Here is a 20,228-nt window from a genome sequence, read left to right as displayed (position 1 = left end):
CAAAAAATTAATTTTGTATGTTATGCGCACAAGTTATGCAAGTCATCGTTTTGGGATAGGAGTGTTTAAGGTAATATACATTTTTTAAAGTAATTATTTCGACGGTATATTAAACCTACAGATATTTGATTCTACATATTTCTTTTTCATTTTATATAATTTATTTTATGCAAAAATTTCTAAAATATAATGATGATTTTCTTTCGGGGCTGAGCATAATGACGAAGCTTCAAAAATCCAACGTGTACACTTTCACTGAGAAAAACAAAGATTCATATTTATTCAAGTTTAGTACGTTCAAATGGTAATTGCACTTTTTTTTTAGGACGTTAGAAGCTGCTATGTTAGGAGGTGGAATTGTTTTGGTGACATATCGTACTTTAAAAGGTGATTATTTATTCAGGCAATAACAACTATCGTGATTTTACTATCAATTATACGAATGACAAAAAGAAATACTCGTATATTTTAATCACATCATACCTGTTTCGCTCAGTTAAGTTCTCAAAATGATTAACTGCCTAGATGCATCCCCAATATGTTCGTGGACCGTGGATGCTTAAGTAGACGATACTTGTGTATATTTTTATGTAAACCTATTATGATGAAATTTTGGCTAGAGTTCTGAATAAAAGATGACAATTATTGTTCGTATAGTATACTGAAACTTTATATATAAATAATAAAAGAAAATCATCTAAATACAATTTTCTAAATAGTTTTCTTTTTTTTTTTTTTATTGCAGTGTTTGGCTCAAAATACTAAAATTATCAATATTGTTGGGTCCTAAAATACAATTTGAAATTCCCCGAGCTTTTTCCGTTCATGTGACCGGCTACTCGAAAGATGGGACTTGACAGTGTCGTCAGGAAAAGCAGCCTTTTTTGTTGAGAGCATTCGGATTGTAAAAGGTGAAAAGAAAGAATTAAATTACCGGCAATAAAAAAAAATTATTTAACAAAACGTGTAAGCAATGAACAACTTAAACTTGATGGACGGAATCAAACAATTTTTGCATATATTGTTTGAGCCTGAGGATCTTCTTTCGATATCCTGCCTACATCCGAGTAACTCGGTCTACTGAATGCGATTTCAGTCAGTCTAACGATCGGAGTGGATTCACGTTATTATCCCGGAAATTCATTATAAATCTTTGTCTTTGTCTACTAATTTGAACCTTTAAACTCGCAGATTTGGTTTGTTTCATCTAACGAAAATGGCGGTTATACCTTCAAAGAGGTAAAAATGTAAGAGAAAGAAAGAAAAATAAAGTTGTTAAAGAGTAGAAAAATTTACTTTCGAACCGCTAAACGACCCCCTGGTTTACTTATGAATAAACGTATGGGTGGAGGTAGATCTGAGGAAAGGGTGTGTTGTGAACGTCCGTGCTAGCTACTTCTCCCTGCGCTGACCTCCTACAGTGAAGGTGAAAGTTTGAGACGCGTGTCTAGAGAACGTCCTTCGAGTTTCCAAAAAATGTTAAACGTCAACCTGGTTTGTGATCTCTGCACTGATCTTCCTTCAGGTTGGTTGTTTTATGTATATGTTTAGAGTTGAGGGGCCAGGTTAGTTCTTTCGGTTGCGAGAAAGGTGGTGTGATCGTGGGTGGTCGAGCTTGTCCACCTGACGAACGGTATCGAACTAATCTAGGCTTCCGGGCGTTGCCGGACCCGCGCTCCCTCACTGCTAGCGGCAATAGACTGCTTCAGTTACAGTGATGCACCCTAGAGACGTTAGAGTCACTCACTATTGGTGGTAGAGTGATAGTGGATAGTGTCGAATCTTGGCTGGCCGCGCTCAGTATCAGGCAGGAGAAGAAACGCCACGTGCGCGCTCACAAACGTGACAATATAATAATTGAACTATTTTCAATCTTACAAAACTTATGTCATAATATATACTTCGAGTAATTTTACTATGTTTTGCGTAGAATTATTGTATTATATATTTCCATATCATAAAACATTTAAAAAATATTAAACATTTTTTTATACGTTTGATATATAAAATTTTTTGATTTACATTATGACTAAGCGTGAATACGTTTGCAATTCAACGTGCTTTGCTTTGATACCATTCTAGGAAAGTGATACTCCTCATCAATTAAAATATTTTTGTAACTACGTATGCTAAACAATATTCACAAAAAGTATATTGTATGTATTTTCTGAAGCTTGTCGAAAAATTAATAAATAAAGAGTATTTGTGTTATTCATGTAAAAAAGTTAGGATTTTTGATTTCAGGTGTGTGTGTGTGTGTGTGTGTGTGTGTGTGTGACCCACAATCAGTGGACGTCCGTTACTTATAATATGGATCAAGAGACTTTGAACGTGTTCAGAAGCTTTATTTTAAATTTAACCTTAAACGAAGCTTAATTCATTCTCCATTTTTTATACGATATTAATTATTGTATGCTCAGAATAAGTAATGGCTAAAATTTTTATGTTACTTTAATAAAATATATATACATGTAATTTATTGTTAAAACTTTAATTTTGTTTGTAACATCCATTTGTGCAGTATCACATCACTCATAAATATAATGCACCCTCGCTTACGGTGGAAGTATTAAATAAACATGAAATTAAAATTTTATACACAATACTACAGAATATTCATTAAATCTTCTATTTTTACTCCTGACCCCTCTTCACACGATAAAAATGTATTAAAATGCGATTTAATCAACTTAGAGACTAATGTAAACAATAATAAATAAGTAATATTATAAAGATTAGGTATTGTATTCAATGTAAATTCATTTAGAATTGAAAGGACGTGATCGATAGATATTCTACGACGGAAAAAAGTAGTTCTAATTAACAAATATGACTATAAATAAAAATAACGAAATAAGCTCTAACAATTTATTTTACGGGGAATTAATTTTATAGAATTATATATAAACTAATATCTCATTTAGTTTGTGAACAGATAGTGCTTTTTTACAAATACAACATTGAACGTTTATTTAAATATCACGTATCACCTTCTCTGTAAAAATTGCTATTATTAAAGCTTTCAATTATAGTCTTCTAATCCCAATTAGAGACGTCTGTTGTATCATCTGCAACTTAAGAAATGGATATTTTGGTATTTCCTCAAATGTAAATTTTTTTTCTTTTTCTTTTTTTTTAGTAATTAACGCGACAGCATAAGATTCATCAAGATCAAGATCTTCGTCTTCATGGTGTGTATATATATATATATATATATATATATATATATATATATATCGGATCTTTAACGCAACGCGTTTCACATTGGATACATTTAAATACATTTAATTATTGCATAACGATTAACAACACGTGCGTCACATTCCTTTTACATTTTAAACATTACCGTTAGAGTTCTTTCACACGGAAATACATGCATCACAATTCGTGATAGATAGGAAATATTACATGCGCTTACATAAATAGAATCATATCTCCGTGTAAAACAGCTCTTAGTGATGGAATCGAAAATCACATATAGCATTTAAAATAAACGATAGAATGCATTGAAATAATAACAAATCCAAATATTTGAAAATAAAAATGCGAGACTTTTAGAGACTAATATGTTTAAATGTTGTTCCACACACTTCATACAAATACTACATGAACAATCCAACTTTTCCACAAGATTAATACATCGCGTTTAATATTTCGTAGAAATAATGGAATTTGGAAAAGTTGTTTTATAAAAATTGTAAGAATTTATCGAAAGTTTCTATATAGAAATCTATTTATGTTAAAATCTGGAAATATCGAATATCCATCACTGACAATTATAATTAACTACAAGAGAATGATCGATAAGAATAATAGTTATCGATCATTTTCATTATTGATCCAATTTCATCCGGTCATACGCAGCGCACGATAAAATATAATATACACATAAATAATTACATAGTTACAATTAGGCATAGTTTGATTTTATATATATATACAAGATACATGTATGCGTATGTGTAACGCATTCAAATTGTTTAATTTATCGCGATAGGATATTATGATTGAGAAATGAATCTCGTCATTTTCGTACATGTTTCTAAAACCAACACTTCCTTTCGGCCTCTGCTTACGAGTATTTTGTTTTGGTACCGATTCTAGACACGCCTGCGTGACAAATGCTTGCGGTACAAATGTCTCTTAGCCTTTGCAATAATTACGAATCTAATACCTTTTAAGTTTTGTTATCGATAAATATGTTAGTTTCATCTTTCTATTCACTTTTCTGCTGATATTTCAAATAAAAGAAAAGATCGAAATTATTAAAAGTATTCTATAATATCTTTCTTCATATTCTTCATATTATCAACACTCATTGATAGAAAGCTTAAAATATCGTTAAAAAAAATAATAAAACTTTGCATATTTTTAAAATAGTAACGAATCAACTTAATAAACGCAATATATCACCGATAACAAAAATTTTAACAGATATGCATTACATTTCGCTTGATTAGCACAATCTCTTAGAAAATTTATTCATGATTTTGTGCGATTTATGATAGGTAACTAAATCGTAACATAAGGATTGTACATACGTACAACTGTATATCTCGCTGGACTTGTCACAATATCTATAATAACTTGAATAATGTTCTCAATTTTTAAAACATATACACATATGTATACACGATCATTGTCTATTTACACAGAATATTGTGCAAAATTCATAAAAGGCAATAATCATAATAAATTATACTAAACGAACTTATTATCGTCCATATTCACTATTTATCCAGTTTCTCAAGAATGGGGAAAATTTTATTTCACGAGGAAAAATAAAAAAAGGAGCAACACACTTCACATATAGATAATACCTACATATAGATTAGCTTTAATCTTTCAATTCCACTTTAAACGAAATAAATATTACTAATAATTTTCGCGTAGAATATTTATAAAAATCGTAAGGTAACTGTAAAAGATATCTTGAATTCTGAATAACTGCTTTAAAAATTACTCTCTCTTCCTTTCTCACGTGCGCGCGCGCGTGTGTGTGTCTAGACTGACTTCTAGGCTTGAATTACACGGGCGTTTTATACGGTTCGTCTTGCACATCCCGTTTTCTCCACCAAAGTTTGAAAATAAAACACGCTGGCAATGCGATACAATGATACAATGTTTAGTATCGGTTTAACTACACAGCAGTGGAAAGTAAAAACGTGATTGAAAAATGTTCGATATATATTCACTAACGACTATTGCGTTTTTTTTCTGTTTTTTAATATTACGCACAGAATTAGTAAGGCATCAAGGCTGTACAAAATTCATTTTTATGTTGAATTAATTCTTCCTGAATACGGTGTCTAACCCGTAGCGTAAAACGCTCATCCATTCAAGATCCTGCTTCGGCGGGGAAACACAATATGCAACACGTAGCGTATAAAACGCCCGTGTAGTTCTCTATTCTAGCCTTAGTCCTATGCGTGATCAATTATTAGTCTCTTTAGGAATCAGATCTCGACGTATATCATTCTAAGATACAGAAATATTTATCTTTCGTTAAGCGGTACAAATTACGCGGACAAATAACACATGTAAAATTTGTAAAACAGGAATTCATTTGAAGCGTTTAATTATACATAAACAAATTAAATATATGATGTTCATACAAGTTATTATATTGACCTATACGATTCGCCATTGCGTTATGTATATACAAATCTTCAGCGAGAATTCTTTTCTTTTTCTTCTTTATATGTATATATACACAGGTATGTACTTTCAACGCGAGGTTCCAGTTTTTCATATGGTAACCATCTTTTTATCTATTATATCAGGATTTCAGGAATATGTAATCATGGCTTTGAATAGTATACGCAATAATGTAACATTGCGTAATGTACAGTACAGCACACGCCCACACAAATCCTCATGTAGAAATAATTAACAACATCTATGATATACAGATGTGACAGCATGAAAGCGTTTCATCGTATTATTTTACTTTGATCTAAATTCACGAAATTTCAATGAAATACTTTAGTATCATAACTACATTGTTGGCAATGAAATTGGTAATGCAGTTAAATTACTAGATAAAAGAAATACTTTTTGTTAAAACCTGATGGCATCAAACTCTTTTGTGTGCTATGAAAACACCAAAATGTAGCATATTCGTGCGCGACCAAGAAATGAAATATTTAAATTATATATATGAAATAAAAAGACAGATAAGTGTAAGAAATTGAAAAGAAAAAAACAATTTTTCATACCATGCTTGACGATAATCGCTAAACCATATCCTGCGTCGTGCAATGATAAACTTCATTTATGTATACTCCATATGATATCCAATTATTTTAGCACTAGTACTATTAAGTACCAATAAGCGCACTAATATTCACGACATCACTTTCGGCTATTTCTTTTGCCTAAAACAGTTATTCCATATTTCTGCTATAGGCTGATCCCATTTTATACTGTACTTATCTTCATTCATTCATTATTGGGATGGAAGGGAGCATCTTCACAGTTTAAACATTGAATCGCGTTTCTGATCCATCAGCAAGCATTAGTGTAACTGTTCGATTATTTATCCATATCAATCGAGCTAGTCGCATAGGGTTTAATCGTGCTACATCGTTAATGGGTGCAGTACTATATGATTTCACACAACGTGTTTGAGAATTCCCTAGGCCGAACATACCACTACTTGTTTGCTGAGAACATTGAAAATTACTTAAATTAACAATAAAATTGACTAATTGATTAATGTGAATTACAGCAATATATATAAATAAATAGAGAACATCTTACCTGCCAAAAGCATAATTTATTTTCCGTACAAGAATAACTAACCAGAAACTTGCCTTCAGGTGAAAACGCTAATGCAGTTACAGATGCAACATGCGCAGGTACTGTTTGACATTTAACATTGCCTCGTAATTCATACAAAGCGAGCTGACCATTGCGACTACCTACTGCTATTCTGCGTGTTGCCGGACAATGACTTACCTGAAATAAATAGATATTTTATTATCAGCTAAGTATTTAAAAAATTATATTAACAATATTAACATAACTCAACTTACTTGATTAAATCTACATACTGCTGGAAACACATCATTCAATGGTTTAGTCTTAAGATGACCTGGATCCAAACAATGTAAGATAATATCCATGACCTACAAATATTAATTATTATATTGAATTATATAATAATTATATTAAATTATGTTTCAATTTCATAATAATTTGAGTTATTCTCACCTCAACTAAGAGATCGCTCATTTCACTCTGCATTTTATCAATTAATTGTTCAACAATCCTAAGTATTTCTGGTTTTGCCCTAACCAAAACACTTGCACCCATATTTACATTTAATGTTTGCGCATTTTGTTGCAATGTATTGTATCTAGCTACTTCCCGTGCCATCGTAGTAATAAATGCTGCAGGTCGAGCAGTAGCTATTAAAGTTAAAGCATGTCTTGCTGTACGACAGGTATCAGCTTGAGGTGTAAGCGGAAGGCCATATGTCATATTTGGTACCAATTTATCAGCATCACAACACATTTCTAGTAATCCCAATAATACCTGTATTGGATACATTGACAAATCTTACTTACGCTTATAAATTATATTAGTTACAAGATTAATTTGTTAATACGATTCTTACTTTCGATACATCAAGATATGGTTCCCAAACAGTGAAACCTCTACCAATGAGATCAATTGCGGCTCTTCGCAATGCCGTATGTAAAGGTAATTTCGGAGAGTGAGGTGCGTGTAACAAGTGCGTGAGTGCCATGCTAGTATGCCTGGCAAGATTATTATTTCCTATTCCAAAACCTTCTACAATTGAACTCTTTCGTCTCTGTTCGTTATCTCTTTTCTGATTTGTGGTAGTAACGTCTTGCCCAAATTCTGCACCTATTACCCCTAATAATACAACTGCTGTCGTTTGCTTTCGTTTTAATTCCGCCACGCTCGATGGTTTCCTAGCTACATTTATTTCTGCTAATGTATGTAAAGAAATTAAATACTTCTTTCAATACTAAAATTATATAAGCGAAATTTTATAATTTATTCTTACCTTCTGCCAGTTCCTCCTCTTCATCTTCCTCCTCCGTATGTGATTCAGATGATGGAATTGGACTACCTGGAGCTGGTGGACTTTGATTTTGCGATTGTGGTGCAATAGGTTCTTGAGTGCTATACATTGGTAGATATTGTGACCAGCTATCTACAAGTGTTTTCCTTCCTTTTGGACCCATTCTTCCTAATTCAGCAAGCAATAAAGCTTGAGCAGCTTCGCGAATCTAAAATATTATTATTTTGTATAACATTATAAGTTTTATACAATTTTTTATATACATATAGTGCTAACAAACCTCAAGACATTGATGTTGCCATCTGCGAGCCATCATTTCAACTTGAGGCCGTTTAAAAGTCTTAACGCCACCTTGTGAAACTATTTTATCGGGCAATAGTACACAGTGTAATGTTGCTAAGAGAGACCAACCTTGCTTAATCTGTGCTTGTTGCGCTGTATAAATTTCCTCATTTTCTTCTTCTGCTTTATTCCAATTAACTGTAGATCTATTACCAGGCCTAAGTATATTAAATAAAGTGTAGATAAAATTCGTATTTAATTTTAATTAGATATTTAAAAGGGTAGAAAAACAAATAATATTAATTATTCACCTATGCATTTTACGATTTCGTTCTTGTTCAGGTACAAAAGTGGCATTGTTCATTGACATTAAAGTATTTGCTAAAGCTACTACTGCTAATAAATGATTGCTGGTCAATGTGGTAGATAACTCCCAATGTGCCCTTGCTGTGAATGCTCTTGTAAGCCTTTCTTGTCTAACTAATTCTGCTGGTAAACGTTGTTCTAATTGAGTTGTAGGTTCGCCAATTGGTTCCAATTGCATTTGCCAAGTTGGTAATAATAATGACATGTAACCTTCAAAAAATAATATTAATTGAATCATGAGAAGTCACATGCATTTAATAAACTAAATCATATTCGCTCATACCTCCTTTTGACAATACTCCAAATGAAACAGGAACCATAGGTCTTAATAAACCTAACTTTCCTTCGCAAACGCGATCTAAATCTGGATCAATACCCCAAGCATGTAATAAACTTAATATAAGCTGAGCAACTTCCATAGTGGCATTTGGTTCACTAAACGCTCCATTTCGTTTTAAATTGTTTTTCGCAATTTCATTATTATTCCAATTATCACCTGTGAAAGAATAAAATTTTGTAAATATTGATCCTAAATGTACAAAGAAACACCAAAGAAGTAAAATATAACATAAATCTATAACTTAAAGATTGTTTGTACATTCCCACATCAACATTTTAGATGTAAAAATATTTAAATGAAGAGATATTAAATGTTTGTTTTAAACATCTTGATCAATGAGATATATGAGAAATTTTACAATAATATACAACGACAAAAAGTTTATGAATAAAAACATCAACATATAAAATATAGTGTGCTATCATCAGAACATGATAAAATATTAATGAAAATGATGAAATAAATAAAATCACGTTTATAATTTAAGAAAAAAGTAAGCAAATAATTTTTTAAGCAATTTTTCTTACAGATACACAAAGTTTCATTTAGAAACTATTTATCTGATTTTAAATTCTTTACAGTCATACTATGAACTCTGATTTGCCCTATGTAAGTAAGTACTATAGCGAATTTTAAGTATATTAATTAAGGAAGAAAAAGAAGCAAATAATACAATGAAAACAGGAACGTTCGAAGTATAAAATATGATTTACAAAATATAACGCCTAACTGTGTATTTCTTACTTTTAAACAGTATTTAATTTTCAACTCATTTTTATAAAAAATATAACATTATGTATTTACTAAATGATAATTAAACATATTTATGATAAAATCCACAAATGTTTGAATTTTTATCAGTATACAAATACAACAAACCAGGGAAATTAGTAAAACTTTCAATCATTTGTATTTTGGATATTAAAAAAAAAAATACTATAAATTAATATATTTTATATGGAAAAAGAAAAAGAAAGAAAATGGAAAGCAGATGACAAATCTAAACTAACAACAAAAATCCATGCCACGTAATTCAAGAGTAGAAAGTACAATAATTTTGCCATCTTCCTTAAATCATGGCTAACCTTTGCCGTCGAGAGTCGACGGCTTGAGGCCAACGCTTTCCACCTTGGCCTGAATCTTAGTATGTACGTTCTCTGCGCCCTCCTTCATTTTAGCCAATATACCTACAGAAAGAAATTGGCTTTAGATGCTATAAGTGAATATACTTTTTCAACATGAATTCTTCTAACTACAACAGTTGAAATGTTGAACATACTATGAGATTTCCTGTAAGTATTATGCATATGAAATAAATATTCGAAAAGGAAATATATTTGTGTAAATCAATATGCCTAATAGAAAAGAAATGCTACCAAGCAATAAGCAAATTGAAAATACAAACAGCTAATTCATGATAAAATACTTTCTTTAAATGTTCTTTATTTCTTTAAATTAAGGTTGTATACCTTGTTTAATTTTGTGTTACTTAATGAATCAATATAAAAAATGTCAATCGATTAAGAGTTTCAATGTAAATATTGAGAATTCAAACAAAATAATATATTGTACTTAACACAAATGTGTTTTAATAGTAGAATTTTGGCTTGAATGTTATATTACATCCAAGAATATATGTATCTGTCTGCATCGCAAAACATGTGATTAATATTTTAGTATGCATGAAGACTATATATTGTATTATTTGCATTAAACGTAATATGTGAAATAAGGCCAATATTTTTATATAAAGATCTTGTTAAATTTTTGCTCTATACAAGTATATAAAAAAATTGCATACAAACTACGATTTACAAAATGGAACTATAACAACACAATACCGTGGCGATCCTTCTCCTTTAAAATTCGTTCAACGTCGCCTGCCTTATCCTTGACGCGACCGAAAAAGTCTATAAAGTGGCATGTTTGTGCAAGTTTTTTTTTATTAATATAGATATCGATTAAATGCTCGAAGTTAGTATTTATATGTATGAACAAATAAAATTATCTCAGACATGTTTACCTGCAATTTTTTTATGAGCATCTGGACTAGCAGACTGTGTAAGTGCTGCAACTTTTTGATACTCAGAGGCTGAAATAAGACCCTGTGCTTCCAAAGAACCAGGTGACATTGCTCCATATTCATCATTAAGTAATTGTACTATGTAAAAAGGAGAACAAATAAATCTAATTTTTAAGTGTCTTTATGTAAAATATTAACATTTTATATATATTTTTTTAAAAATTAGAAAATATATTACCTATCAATGCTTCTATGTCAAAAAATAAAATATGGCTTTCTGGATCTTTAGGATTACTTCTAAAACCTTGAATCATTAAAGGTGTGCCTTTTGTCTTTATTTGATTTCCATGATCAACTCCTTGTCCACCGTGAAGTTGTTGCAATTGATGCAATCCTCTTTGGGTTGCGTGTCTTATAGCAGACAGATTTCTATGTCTTAAGCCTCTAAAGAAACAAAACATGAAAAACATAACGAAAAGAAAGAAAATCTTCTAGAGATTTGGTTCTAAAATTTACTCAGTATCCCTATCATTCATTTTGTTTACCTAAAAAAATGTACAGCAGGATTAGCTAAACCTAGTTCACCACCAGTAGCAGATCCACCAGATGCAGCGATTGTATTTTCATCGCAAGCATAGAGCACTTCTTCTGCAATAATACCTGTACAGATTTTTATTAAAATTTTACAAGAATAAATTTTGACGTATTAGATGCTAAATAATATATTAGTTGACAGAAATCATAATAGCGAAAATATGATATTTATAACTTACTATTACATTTAAAAATATAAAGATATCATTGGGATATTAAAATTGAAAATTTATATGTACCATGCAATACACGATCTAGATGGCCGGTTTCCATTTGCCATACATACACAGCTCCGTCTGAACATCCAACTATCATAAAGTCATCCAATGGTCTCCATTTTATCGTAACAACTGGGAATAAGTGCCGAGAAGCAAGAACAACACATTTTCTTTCTGCTAATGATAACAGAGTAACACTATGATCTGATGCAACACTACAAACACACTTCTGTATTCTAGGCTAAAAAGATAATAAAATTATAATTATGTATAATTTGTGAGTATATATATATATATTATTTATTATATATTATATATAATAAAATATTGCTAGTTAATAATGTACTTATAAAAAAAATTGAACGTACACTACAGTTATCAGGTGGTACCATTAATTGTGTAATTTCACCTGCATGGACGCAGAATCTATGAATGAGTGTACCAGCATAAAGATCCCATAAACATACAGCAAAATCAACAGATCCAGAAACGAGATGTGTCCGATCATAACGTGGTGCTGCTCCATGTGGATACAAAAGGCAGTTCACTCGGCCGGAGTGACCCAACAATACTTGATGAGGAGGCCAATCTATAAACCATCATAATAGAATAAAGAGAAAGAAGTATGATTGAAAGAAATTTATATGAACATCACGATTATAATTATTCAAATTGCCCAGTTAAATGAAAAGAAAAATATTGCTACTTTTGAATTAATAAATTTATTGTACCATCGTATTGTTGATGATTGCCATGAAGTAATTGAAGCATGACTGTTTGTGTTGCAGGGACAATGATAATACTGCCGTCTTCACGACCGACAACTAAACGACTTTGTTGTGGTAAATATATACTAGCTGTTAATTTTATGCCATGTCCATCTCCACTGTCTAATTGATCTAATATTCCAACTGGTGATGGTTTCATTTCCTCCCAAGCAGTTGTAATACTCGTTTTTACTGCTGGTGGTAGTGAAAGTGGAGTTGAACGGTCATTTTGACAAATTTGAGCTAATTGTTGAGTCGTTACTTCTGGAACTGTCCAGAGAACAACTCCTCCACTATCACCACGTAATAAATACTTTAACGTTTTACTTTGTTTTTGAACTGTAACTAGTCGCATTGCTGGTGGGCATGATAGAGGCTAAAATGGAAAAAGAAACATAATAATTAATTACTTTGAAGTGTATAATTTGTAGGGAATTAAAATTGTTAAACACCAATATTAAACTGACCTTGACTCCAGGTTGCGTCAAAGTACAGTAGAGATAAGGTTGATCATATTCAACACCGGCGGTATGAAAATTTTTGTTGTCTGCAACGCTACTATACAATAAAAAAAATTGCTTTCTTGGAATAACATTATTTCGAATATTAATTCATAATAGATTTTGATATACTATAATAAATTGCAAACTATAAAATTAAAAATACTTTGCAATCGATAAATAGTAAATGTTATTTATTGTTTAAGATATTGTTATAGATTGTTCTTTATTTATTTATTTTAATAACTTAATTTATATTACTTGATTTATTATGCATACCAATAATTAATAATGTCTTTTATAATTTATTTAAATTAGTATGCTACTTGTATTAGTTACATAATAACTTGTTATATGGTAAATGCAGAAATAAAGACCTTTTAAATATATGTGTGAATTTATTTATGTAAATATAACTAAATAATATAGCATGGCTTACTAAAACTACATAAGCTGGCATAGCACTATTATATTTTATTGAAATAGTTGTTTCCATTATTTACCTAACTTGTAATATGAAATATTGATACATGTAAAGCAACTTAGGACAGATAAAGATGAAAACGTAAGATGAAATGCAGAGAGATATAATACAGCTGTATAATATTTTGGTTTAATGTAAATTTCTATCATATAATCTATATAGATTTTGACAAAGGAATAATTAGTTATGAAATATTTGTGCTGGCAATTATGACATAATATAACAAATTATATTTCAATTATAACATATTTGTATAATTTGAAATTATATATTTATTCTTTATAGTATTTTTCGATCATATAATCATATTACAAAGGACATGTTAATCTAAACATAAGGTCAAAACAAACAAAATGTAAGGAAATTCATATAATTTGTTTATTAATTAATTGATTAACTTTTAATCAGTTTTAATTTGACTCTATGATTAAAAAATATCTGTAAATTACTAATAATAAAATAGAAGATGAATATTATGACTAATATAGTCATTGATTATATTTTTATGGTTTTAAAAAGCACTTCAAATTGTTTTGTATTTATGCATGTAAGAAATTTATAAATATTATACTTCATTCATCATTTTTAATGGGAATAAGAAATAGGAAAGAAGAAAAGTGAACTTGTAGAGGAATACTGTACATAGCAAAACAAATATGAAGAACATAAAGAGACAAAACTTGCAATGAAGAATACAAGAAGAAAGTGTGTAACAGAGATAACGCAGGATTACCTGCTAAGAGCCTTGCCCTTCAACTTGCTAGAAGAACACCAGATCCACCGTAGAATGCAGTAGATGTGTGTTATATGAAAAAGACACATCACCGTAAAAACAAGTTATATCATGAATTGTTTGTAACATATGTAAATTACAAATACATATGGTTACAATATACTTAATTACAGCAAAATTATCTTTTTAATATAACTTTTATTTTAATTACTTTTGGTGTTCTTTTTTTTTGCTTTTCGAGAAAACTCAATGAAAACTCTGCTATATTAAAATATAAGTAAACTTTAAAAAAAGATATTCATTCTATCTTTTCATTCTCACATATAAAGAACTCTATAGACATTTCATGAAATTTTTTAGATATAAATGTATATCTACATTTAATTATATTCTTAATAAAGATAAAGTATTATTAAGAAAAAGGGATAATAGATATTTTCCAAAGATCAACATTACTATATTTTTACATTTCCTAATTATTTGTAGGAATTATTTTACTTAATCATTAAAATGTTGTCATTAATTTTCATCGTAATATAGAAAATACATAATTTATATTTTCTATTTGTGACTGAATATGAATGTTCATGGTAAATGAAGTAAAACAATATAAGGGGAACAAATATTAAATGTGCATTGCCAGCAAGTGCGTCTATAAAATAGCATTTAGTTCCAAAAACTGTAAATTAAAGATTCTAATTAATCGAAAAAAATATGTTTGGTTATAAGATCCGTCTATGCATCTAGCAATAAATGAAGTATATTGAAGAAAAAATTATTAACTGCAAATGACATTGGCATCAAGATAGATAACTACATTTCAACCAATTTATATTACATCTTAGTTTAACTATGTTTGCAATAATATATTTTATTTCTTTAAAATATATTATTTCATATATTATAAAATAAAATAATATAATAAAACAGAATATTTTTCCAAAATATTTCTACTTTTACTACATATAGCTTTTACTTGTATACAATTTTTCTTACGTTTCTTAAATTATAATTGTTGTATTATCGTTTTTGAATTTGTTAGCCATTATATTTGTGTTAGAGTATATAAGTACAAATTAGTATCTAGTGTCATGCTATAAGATTAAGCATCTTTTTTCAATAAATATCTTTTCTTATTAACACTTGATATGTTAATTCTTATATTAAAGATAATTGGCAATATTAAATTTAGAAGAACTACCTGTCAAGATGTACCAGAACCCTATAAGCAACAAATAAATATTTTATTAAATAAATCTATATTTCAAACTTGTTTTATAATGAATCTTTTGTTTTAGAAATATTTAATGCTTATCATCGTTGATAACTTCTTTGCAACAAGTCCAAAATATGAAATATTAAATATAATAGTAAAAACATAAAATAAGAAGAAAAAAGGATATTCTACTTAAAAACGTACTTAGCTGGTAGTTTATAGAGATAACCGCAACCTTCATCACTCCACAGAATTACTCTATCTGCAGATAAGAAGTCTCCAGCCATCCAACGTTCGCCACAAGGTGCAGTGATTGAACATAGAAGGGAGAAATCACCGGCATCATATATCTAATGTGGATGATATATTAGTAAAAATCAAATTTAAGTAATTTGAGAAACTATAATAATAAATAAGATATACCTGCCAATGTTTAGAGCATACAATTAATACAGTTCTCTGATTATATGGGCAACAAGTCATTGCAAGTGCATTTAAACATCGTATTTGTTTGCTTTCATGTTCATAAAGAGGCTCACTGTTACGATTCTCATGTCCAAGAAGAGTCCACACCTTGACTGTACCAGTCGTCGTTAAGGCCAGCACAACATCATCTTTAAATGAATGGAAGCGCCTGTTGCGCGTTAACTATATCTAAGAAGGTGTCATAGCGTTTTAAGCAAAAGAATTTTTAGTAAGGGTCAATAAAATGACACCTTATAAATGTCATAAACATATGAAAAAATATTAATTTTATACAAAATTATGAAACTTTGTTGTAGTATTGATGAATAAATATGCTAAAAGTAGGAAACACAAACTATTTAAAACAGTTAATAATTTCAACCATAAATGATCAAGCCCCTGTAATATAGTGCTATAATTTCATGCAAAATAAAATGTTTCAAATTAAATTACACAGTTATCTATAAAGAGATTTTGAGTCATGCCAAATAATACACAGAGCATCTTAAAAATCTACTTCAATAATTGTTCATTCCCAGATATAGCATAATTACATAATGACAAAATACATTAGACTATTAGACATTTTCTATTAGTCAATAGACTTTTATTATTAACTTTTAGAAAGCCAGAAAGTCGCTATAGTGGTTTGTACGTTGACAAGAGATATATATAAGGCATACCTCATATATGTACATATACCAGTTTTTAGAACAAATCTATTGACTTACATTTGCTTTGCTGGCTCTCTAAAAGTTTTCAACTTCTAAGATACTGTATATTAAGGGATATAATCTTTAAGATTTATGTATATGCACTAAAAACAGATATATCCGATGTGCTAGTATTATAAAAAATATTCTTAACGAATTACAGTACATGCAAAATTACACTTTTTTTTACATTATTTACATTCTTTTTCATTCATTGTCAATTCTAGGGATGTACTTAAAAGACTTTTATTCTATAAAATTTATCATTGTAGATATAATATTTTATATAGTAAAATAGTTTTCTTACATATCTTTACTAAAAATCCTATAGAAAATATAAAAATAGAACTTTATTCTAGTAATCAATAAAATTTTAATCATATGATATTTTATTGTATAATAAAATACCAGCACTAAAATTTTCATACAAGTGCATTCATTGCATTCAAACACTAAACTTGTTCTAGAAATTATCAGTTTAAATATATACTTACGATAGATATAGTATACCATAAATGATATGAAAGTGATTAATGTAGATAAATGCAATGTATGCCATAATGATTTTGTGAAAGGAAATGCGAATGAAGGAGAGTAGCATAAAAGAAAGGTTTGTTCAAGTATAATGCCTGCTCATTTGATTTTATTATTCTAGAAAATGAGAATTAAAAATCAGAGGAAAAAAAAATATGAAAAAAATGATAGAGCCTTAACTACCAGTGTAAAAACACTGATATGTCTCCGCATTTGTTTCATTAACATGCTGCAACAATGTAATTTTCATTAATTTATAATAATATTTAGATTAACACCGCTAAATAATACAATATAAGATATATTAGATAGTACTATCAATTTGAATGATTACAAAATACTCTTTACAAAAGAAAAGATATATAAATAGTTAAATGCAAAGTTTTTGATCTACCCAAAGCTTTTTTTATTAATTGCCTGAAAAATTAGCAGAAAATTCTAAATCACAAAAAGATAAAAATATCTATGCATATAAATTTTTATCTTTGTTAATTACTTTACTAAAAAAATATTACAAAATTTATTATATATTCCAATTAAATAGTATAGTGCACAAAGAATATATATTTTCATGGACAACTTTGTTCGATATCTAAAGGAAACACCTGTTGAGCAGAAAGATAGTATATAAAAAATTAATAGGCCAGGAGATACCAAGCATATTGTACAAATAAATATTGTACTTAATATCTAATCGAAACAATTCACTTATATTATAATGAAATCGTATCTCTTTAGAGCAATAAATTTTTGCACAATACAGATTGGTAGAGAAATCAGAGAGAGATAAGGTTGCAATTTATGGTATAAAGCATAGGTGTGATGGAGTGTAACTAACTTGTATGCACGTAGAACCGACCTTTCCGTTTGGCCGGCCGCAAAACGTGCAAAGCACTGATCCAGTCTGGATTAACACGGGAGCTTAAGGTGAATAAAACTTCCAAACTAAAAGGGTCCATTACTAAAACCTCAGGATAGTATCTAAAATTATAAAATGAATATTCCTTAAATTAGAAATTTGTTAAAGAAATGTATATACTGTTTTAAAGTATAACATAATTATAATATACCCCGAACAAAACAATCTAACATCTTCTCCACCAGCAGAGACATAAGGCAACATCTGTGTATGAACACTGGTGAGCTTTACAGCTTCCCTGCATTTTCCATCAACTAAGTCCCATGTACACATTTCTCCACTTTCACTGCTACTGACAATATAATTTTGTTCCATAATAACACTCGCTCGACTCAGGCACATTATTGGAGCAGTATGACCAACAAGTAAACATCTTGGACTCATCTTAATATATAATTAATAACATAATCATTTAATGCTAATGTTAATATTTCTGAAATTAATTAAACGAATTAAAATGTAATTATACATTTACCTTCAATGTTTCAGGGTCTACTTGCCACAAACATATCTGGCCATCATAACATCCTGTTACTAATGTTTTTTGATCTCGAGACAAATAGATACAGGAAACACAATGAGTTGGAGCTATACGACCCCATAAAACTATGGGTACTACTAAGCTTGTGCCCGCTGTCATTTTAAAAATTCAACCTACAATTTATTACAAACTGGATTAAATAAAAATTAATATCGAAATATCTACATAATTAACTTATTATTTTAGCAAACATAGTCATTATAACATTGAACACAAAGTTGGAATATAACGAATACAATTAATATAAAATTGAATAAAATCACTAAACAACTTATTTATATTTTGTAAACGTAATTAAAATGAACTCTTGTCTTTTTTGTTATAATTATACATAACATTACGTGTAACAAATTATTAACATATTTTAATAAAAATAATTCTATAATGATGATATATCATCTTAATATCCTTTAGAAGTATTCTAAGTTTGATTGAAGATATAAGAAATTTTCATATCTGTGGTAATATTTAAATGCTATAAATGTAAAATATATTACAAACATAGATACAACTATTTAATTTTGAACTTCAAAACTATTACAGATTTTCATAAATTTATATTTAATAATTATTTTCATTACATGTTCTATTTTGGAATAAATTCATTTATTCATATGTTAAAAGAAAATGTGTTATATCTTTATTTAATATAATTATTGTAAACGATATAAAGGAACACAACTTAATTTTTAAATAAGTCATTGTGATATAAATGCACAATATATTAATCTTTTCAGTTAGTAAAAGAAAAAGTTTTTGTTTTGATAATATAAAAACACAATACATATAGGCTATGCATAAGTACATGTTTTATTTTGTAAAACTATAAGGATGAAAATTGCTAAATCTACAACATATGCTTCTCTGACATAGATGATATAAAATAACAGTAATTCAAAGATACAATTCAAAGGAAGTTGTTAAATGACAATGCAATCAAATAATCCCGTAATAAATGAATGACAAAACCTTATTATAAAGTACTCAAAGAATAATCAGTATTATATTAATATATTAATAACAAATATTTTCATTGATAGCATGTGAATTCTTCGTCCATAGCAAAAAGGGTTTGACAAGCATCTACCGTAAAGGCCATCGTTATAACGCGATACATTAAGTCCTCGAAGAAAACCTATTAAAAGCAATTAGAGGCGTCTGCTATATCACGTTCACGAGATGTCACTGACAATTTGTAAGGTTCTAATTTTATCGCGTTTATATGCAATTATTTTAACAAATCAACATGTATTCTATGTAAAAAAACATAGATATATTTACCGAAAATACTGAATATTAATGACAACGGCTCCAAACGTCGTAACTGGCGATATATGCCAAAAATCATACAACCCTTACTGTACTCTCACGACCGTGGCCATCTTGATGTTGGAAATAGTCAGACGAATAACGCATAGAATCAGCTGTTCCACGTCAAAAGATCCCTATCCCTAGTAAAATCCTCTCTAATTCAATA

The 20,228-nt window shown here is 29.3% G+C and overlaps 1 protein-coding gene and 1 long non-coding RNA gene across 18 annotated transcripts; one reads left to right on the top strand and one right to left on the bottom strand.

Annotated features, from left to right (window-relative positions):
* The first annotated feature begins 76 nt into the window (after positions 1 to 76).
* Positions 77 to 2,615, top strand: LOC125384641. The gene is made up of 2 exons (XR_007223425.1): positions 77 to 387; positions 746 to 2,615. It is a non-coding gene; the product is annotated as an uncharacterized LOC125384641 (long non-coding RNA).
* Positions 2,616 to 2,854: 239 nt separating this feature from the next.
* LOC100650754 (WD repeat-containing protein 7) lies at positions 2,855 to 20,159 on the bottom strand. Of its 17 annotated transcripts, none has more exons than XM_012311348.3 (26): positions 20,033 to 20,159; positions 18,686 to 18,864; positions 18,362 to 18,594; positions 18,130 to 18,272; positions 16,003 to 16,193; positions 15,784 to 15,929; positions 15,565 to 15,585; positions 14,364 to 14,390; positions 13,114 to 13,204; positions 12,611 to 13,022; positions 12,248 to 12,468; positions 11,901 to 12,120; positions 11,613 to 11,727; positions 11,306 to 11,511; positions 11,068 to 11,205; positions 10,886 to 10,954; positions 10,130 to 10,231; positions 8,988 to 9,200; positions 8,650 to 8,914; positions 8,337 to 8,556; positions 8,039 to 8,264; positions 7,622 to 7,962; positions 7,216 to 7,539; positions 7,038 to 7,130; positions 6,763 to 6,960; positions 2,855 to 6,665 (listed from the first exon to the last, which is right to left on the bottom strand). In XM_012311348.3, the coding sequence occupies exons 2-26, from the start codon at positions 18,848 to 18,850 to the stop codon at positions 6,480 to 6,482; spliced, it is 4,566 nt and encodes a 1,521-aa protein (XP_012166738.1). In that variant the 5' UTR covers positions 18,851 to 18,864; positions 20,033 to 20,159; the 3' UTR covers positions 2,855 to 6,479. The 17 variants fall into 17 exon arrangements, with proteins under 17 accessions (XP_012166738.1, XP_012167885.1, XP_048260194.1 ...); XM_012312495.3 differs by having other exon boundaries at positions 7,622 to 7,959; XM_048404237.1 differs by having other exon boundaries at positions 7,622 to 7,947.
* Positions 20,160 to 20,228: the final 69 nt, after the last annotated feature.

The sequence above is a fragment of the Bombus terrestris genome, chromosome 1, assembly GCF_910591885.1.
Source record: "Bombus terrestris chromosome 1, iyBomTerr1.2, whole genome shotgun sequence".
NCBI lineage: Eukaryota > Metazoa > Arthropoda > Insecta > Hymenoptera > Apidae > Bombus > Bombus terrestris.
Note: the sequence above shows the minus strand (reverse complement) of the source record. Positions and strands in the feature narration are given on the sequence as shown.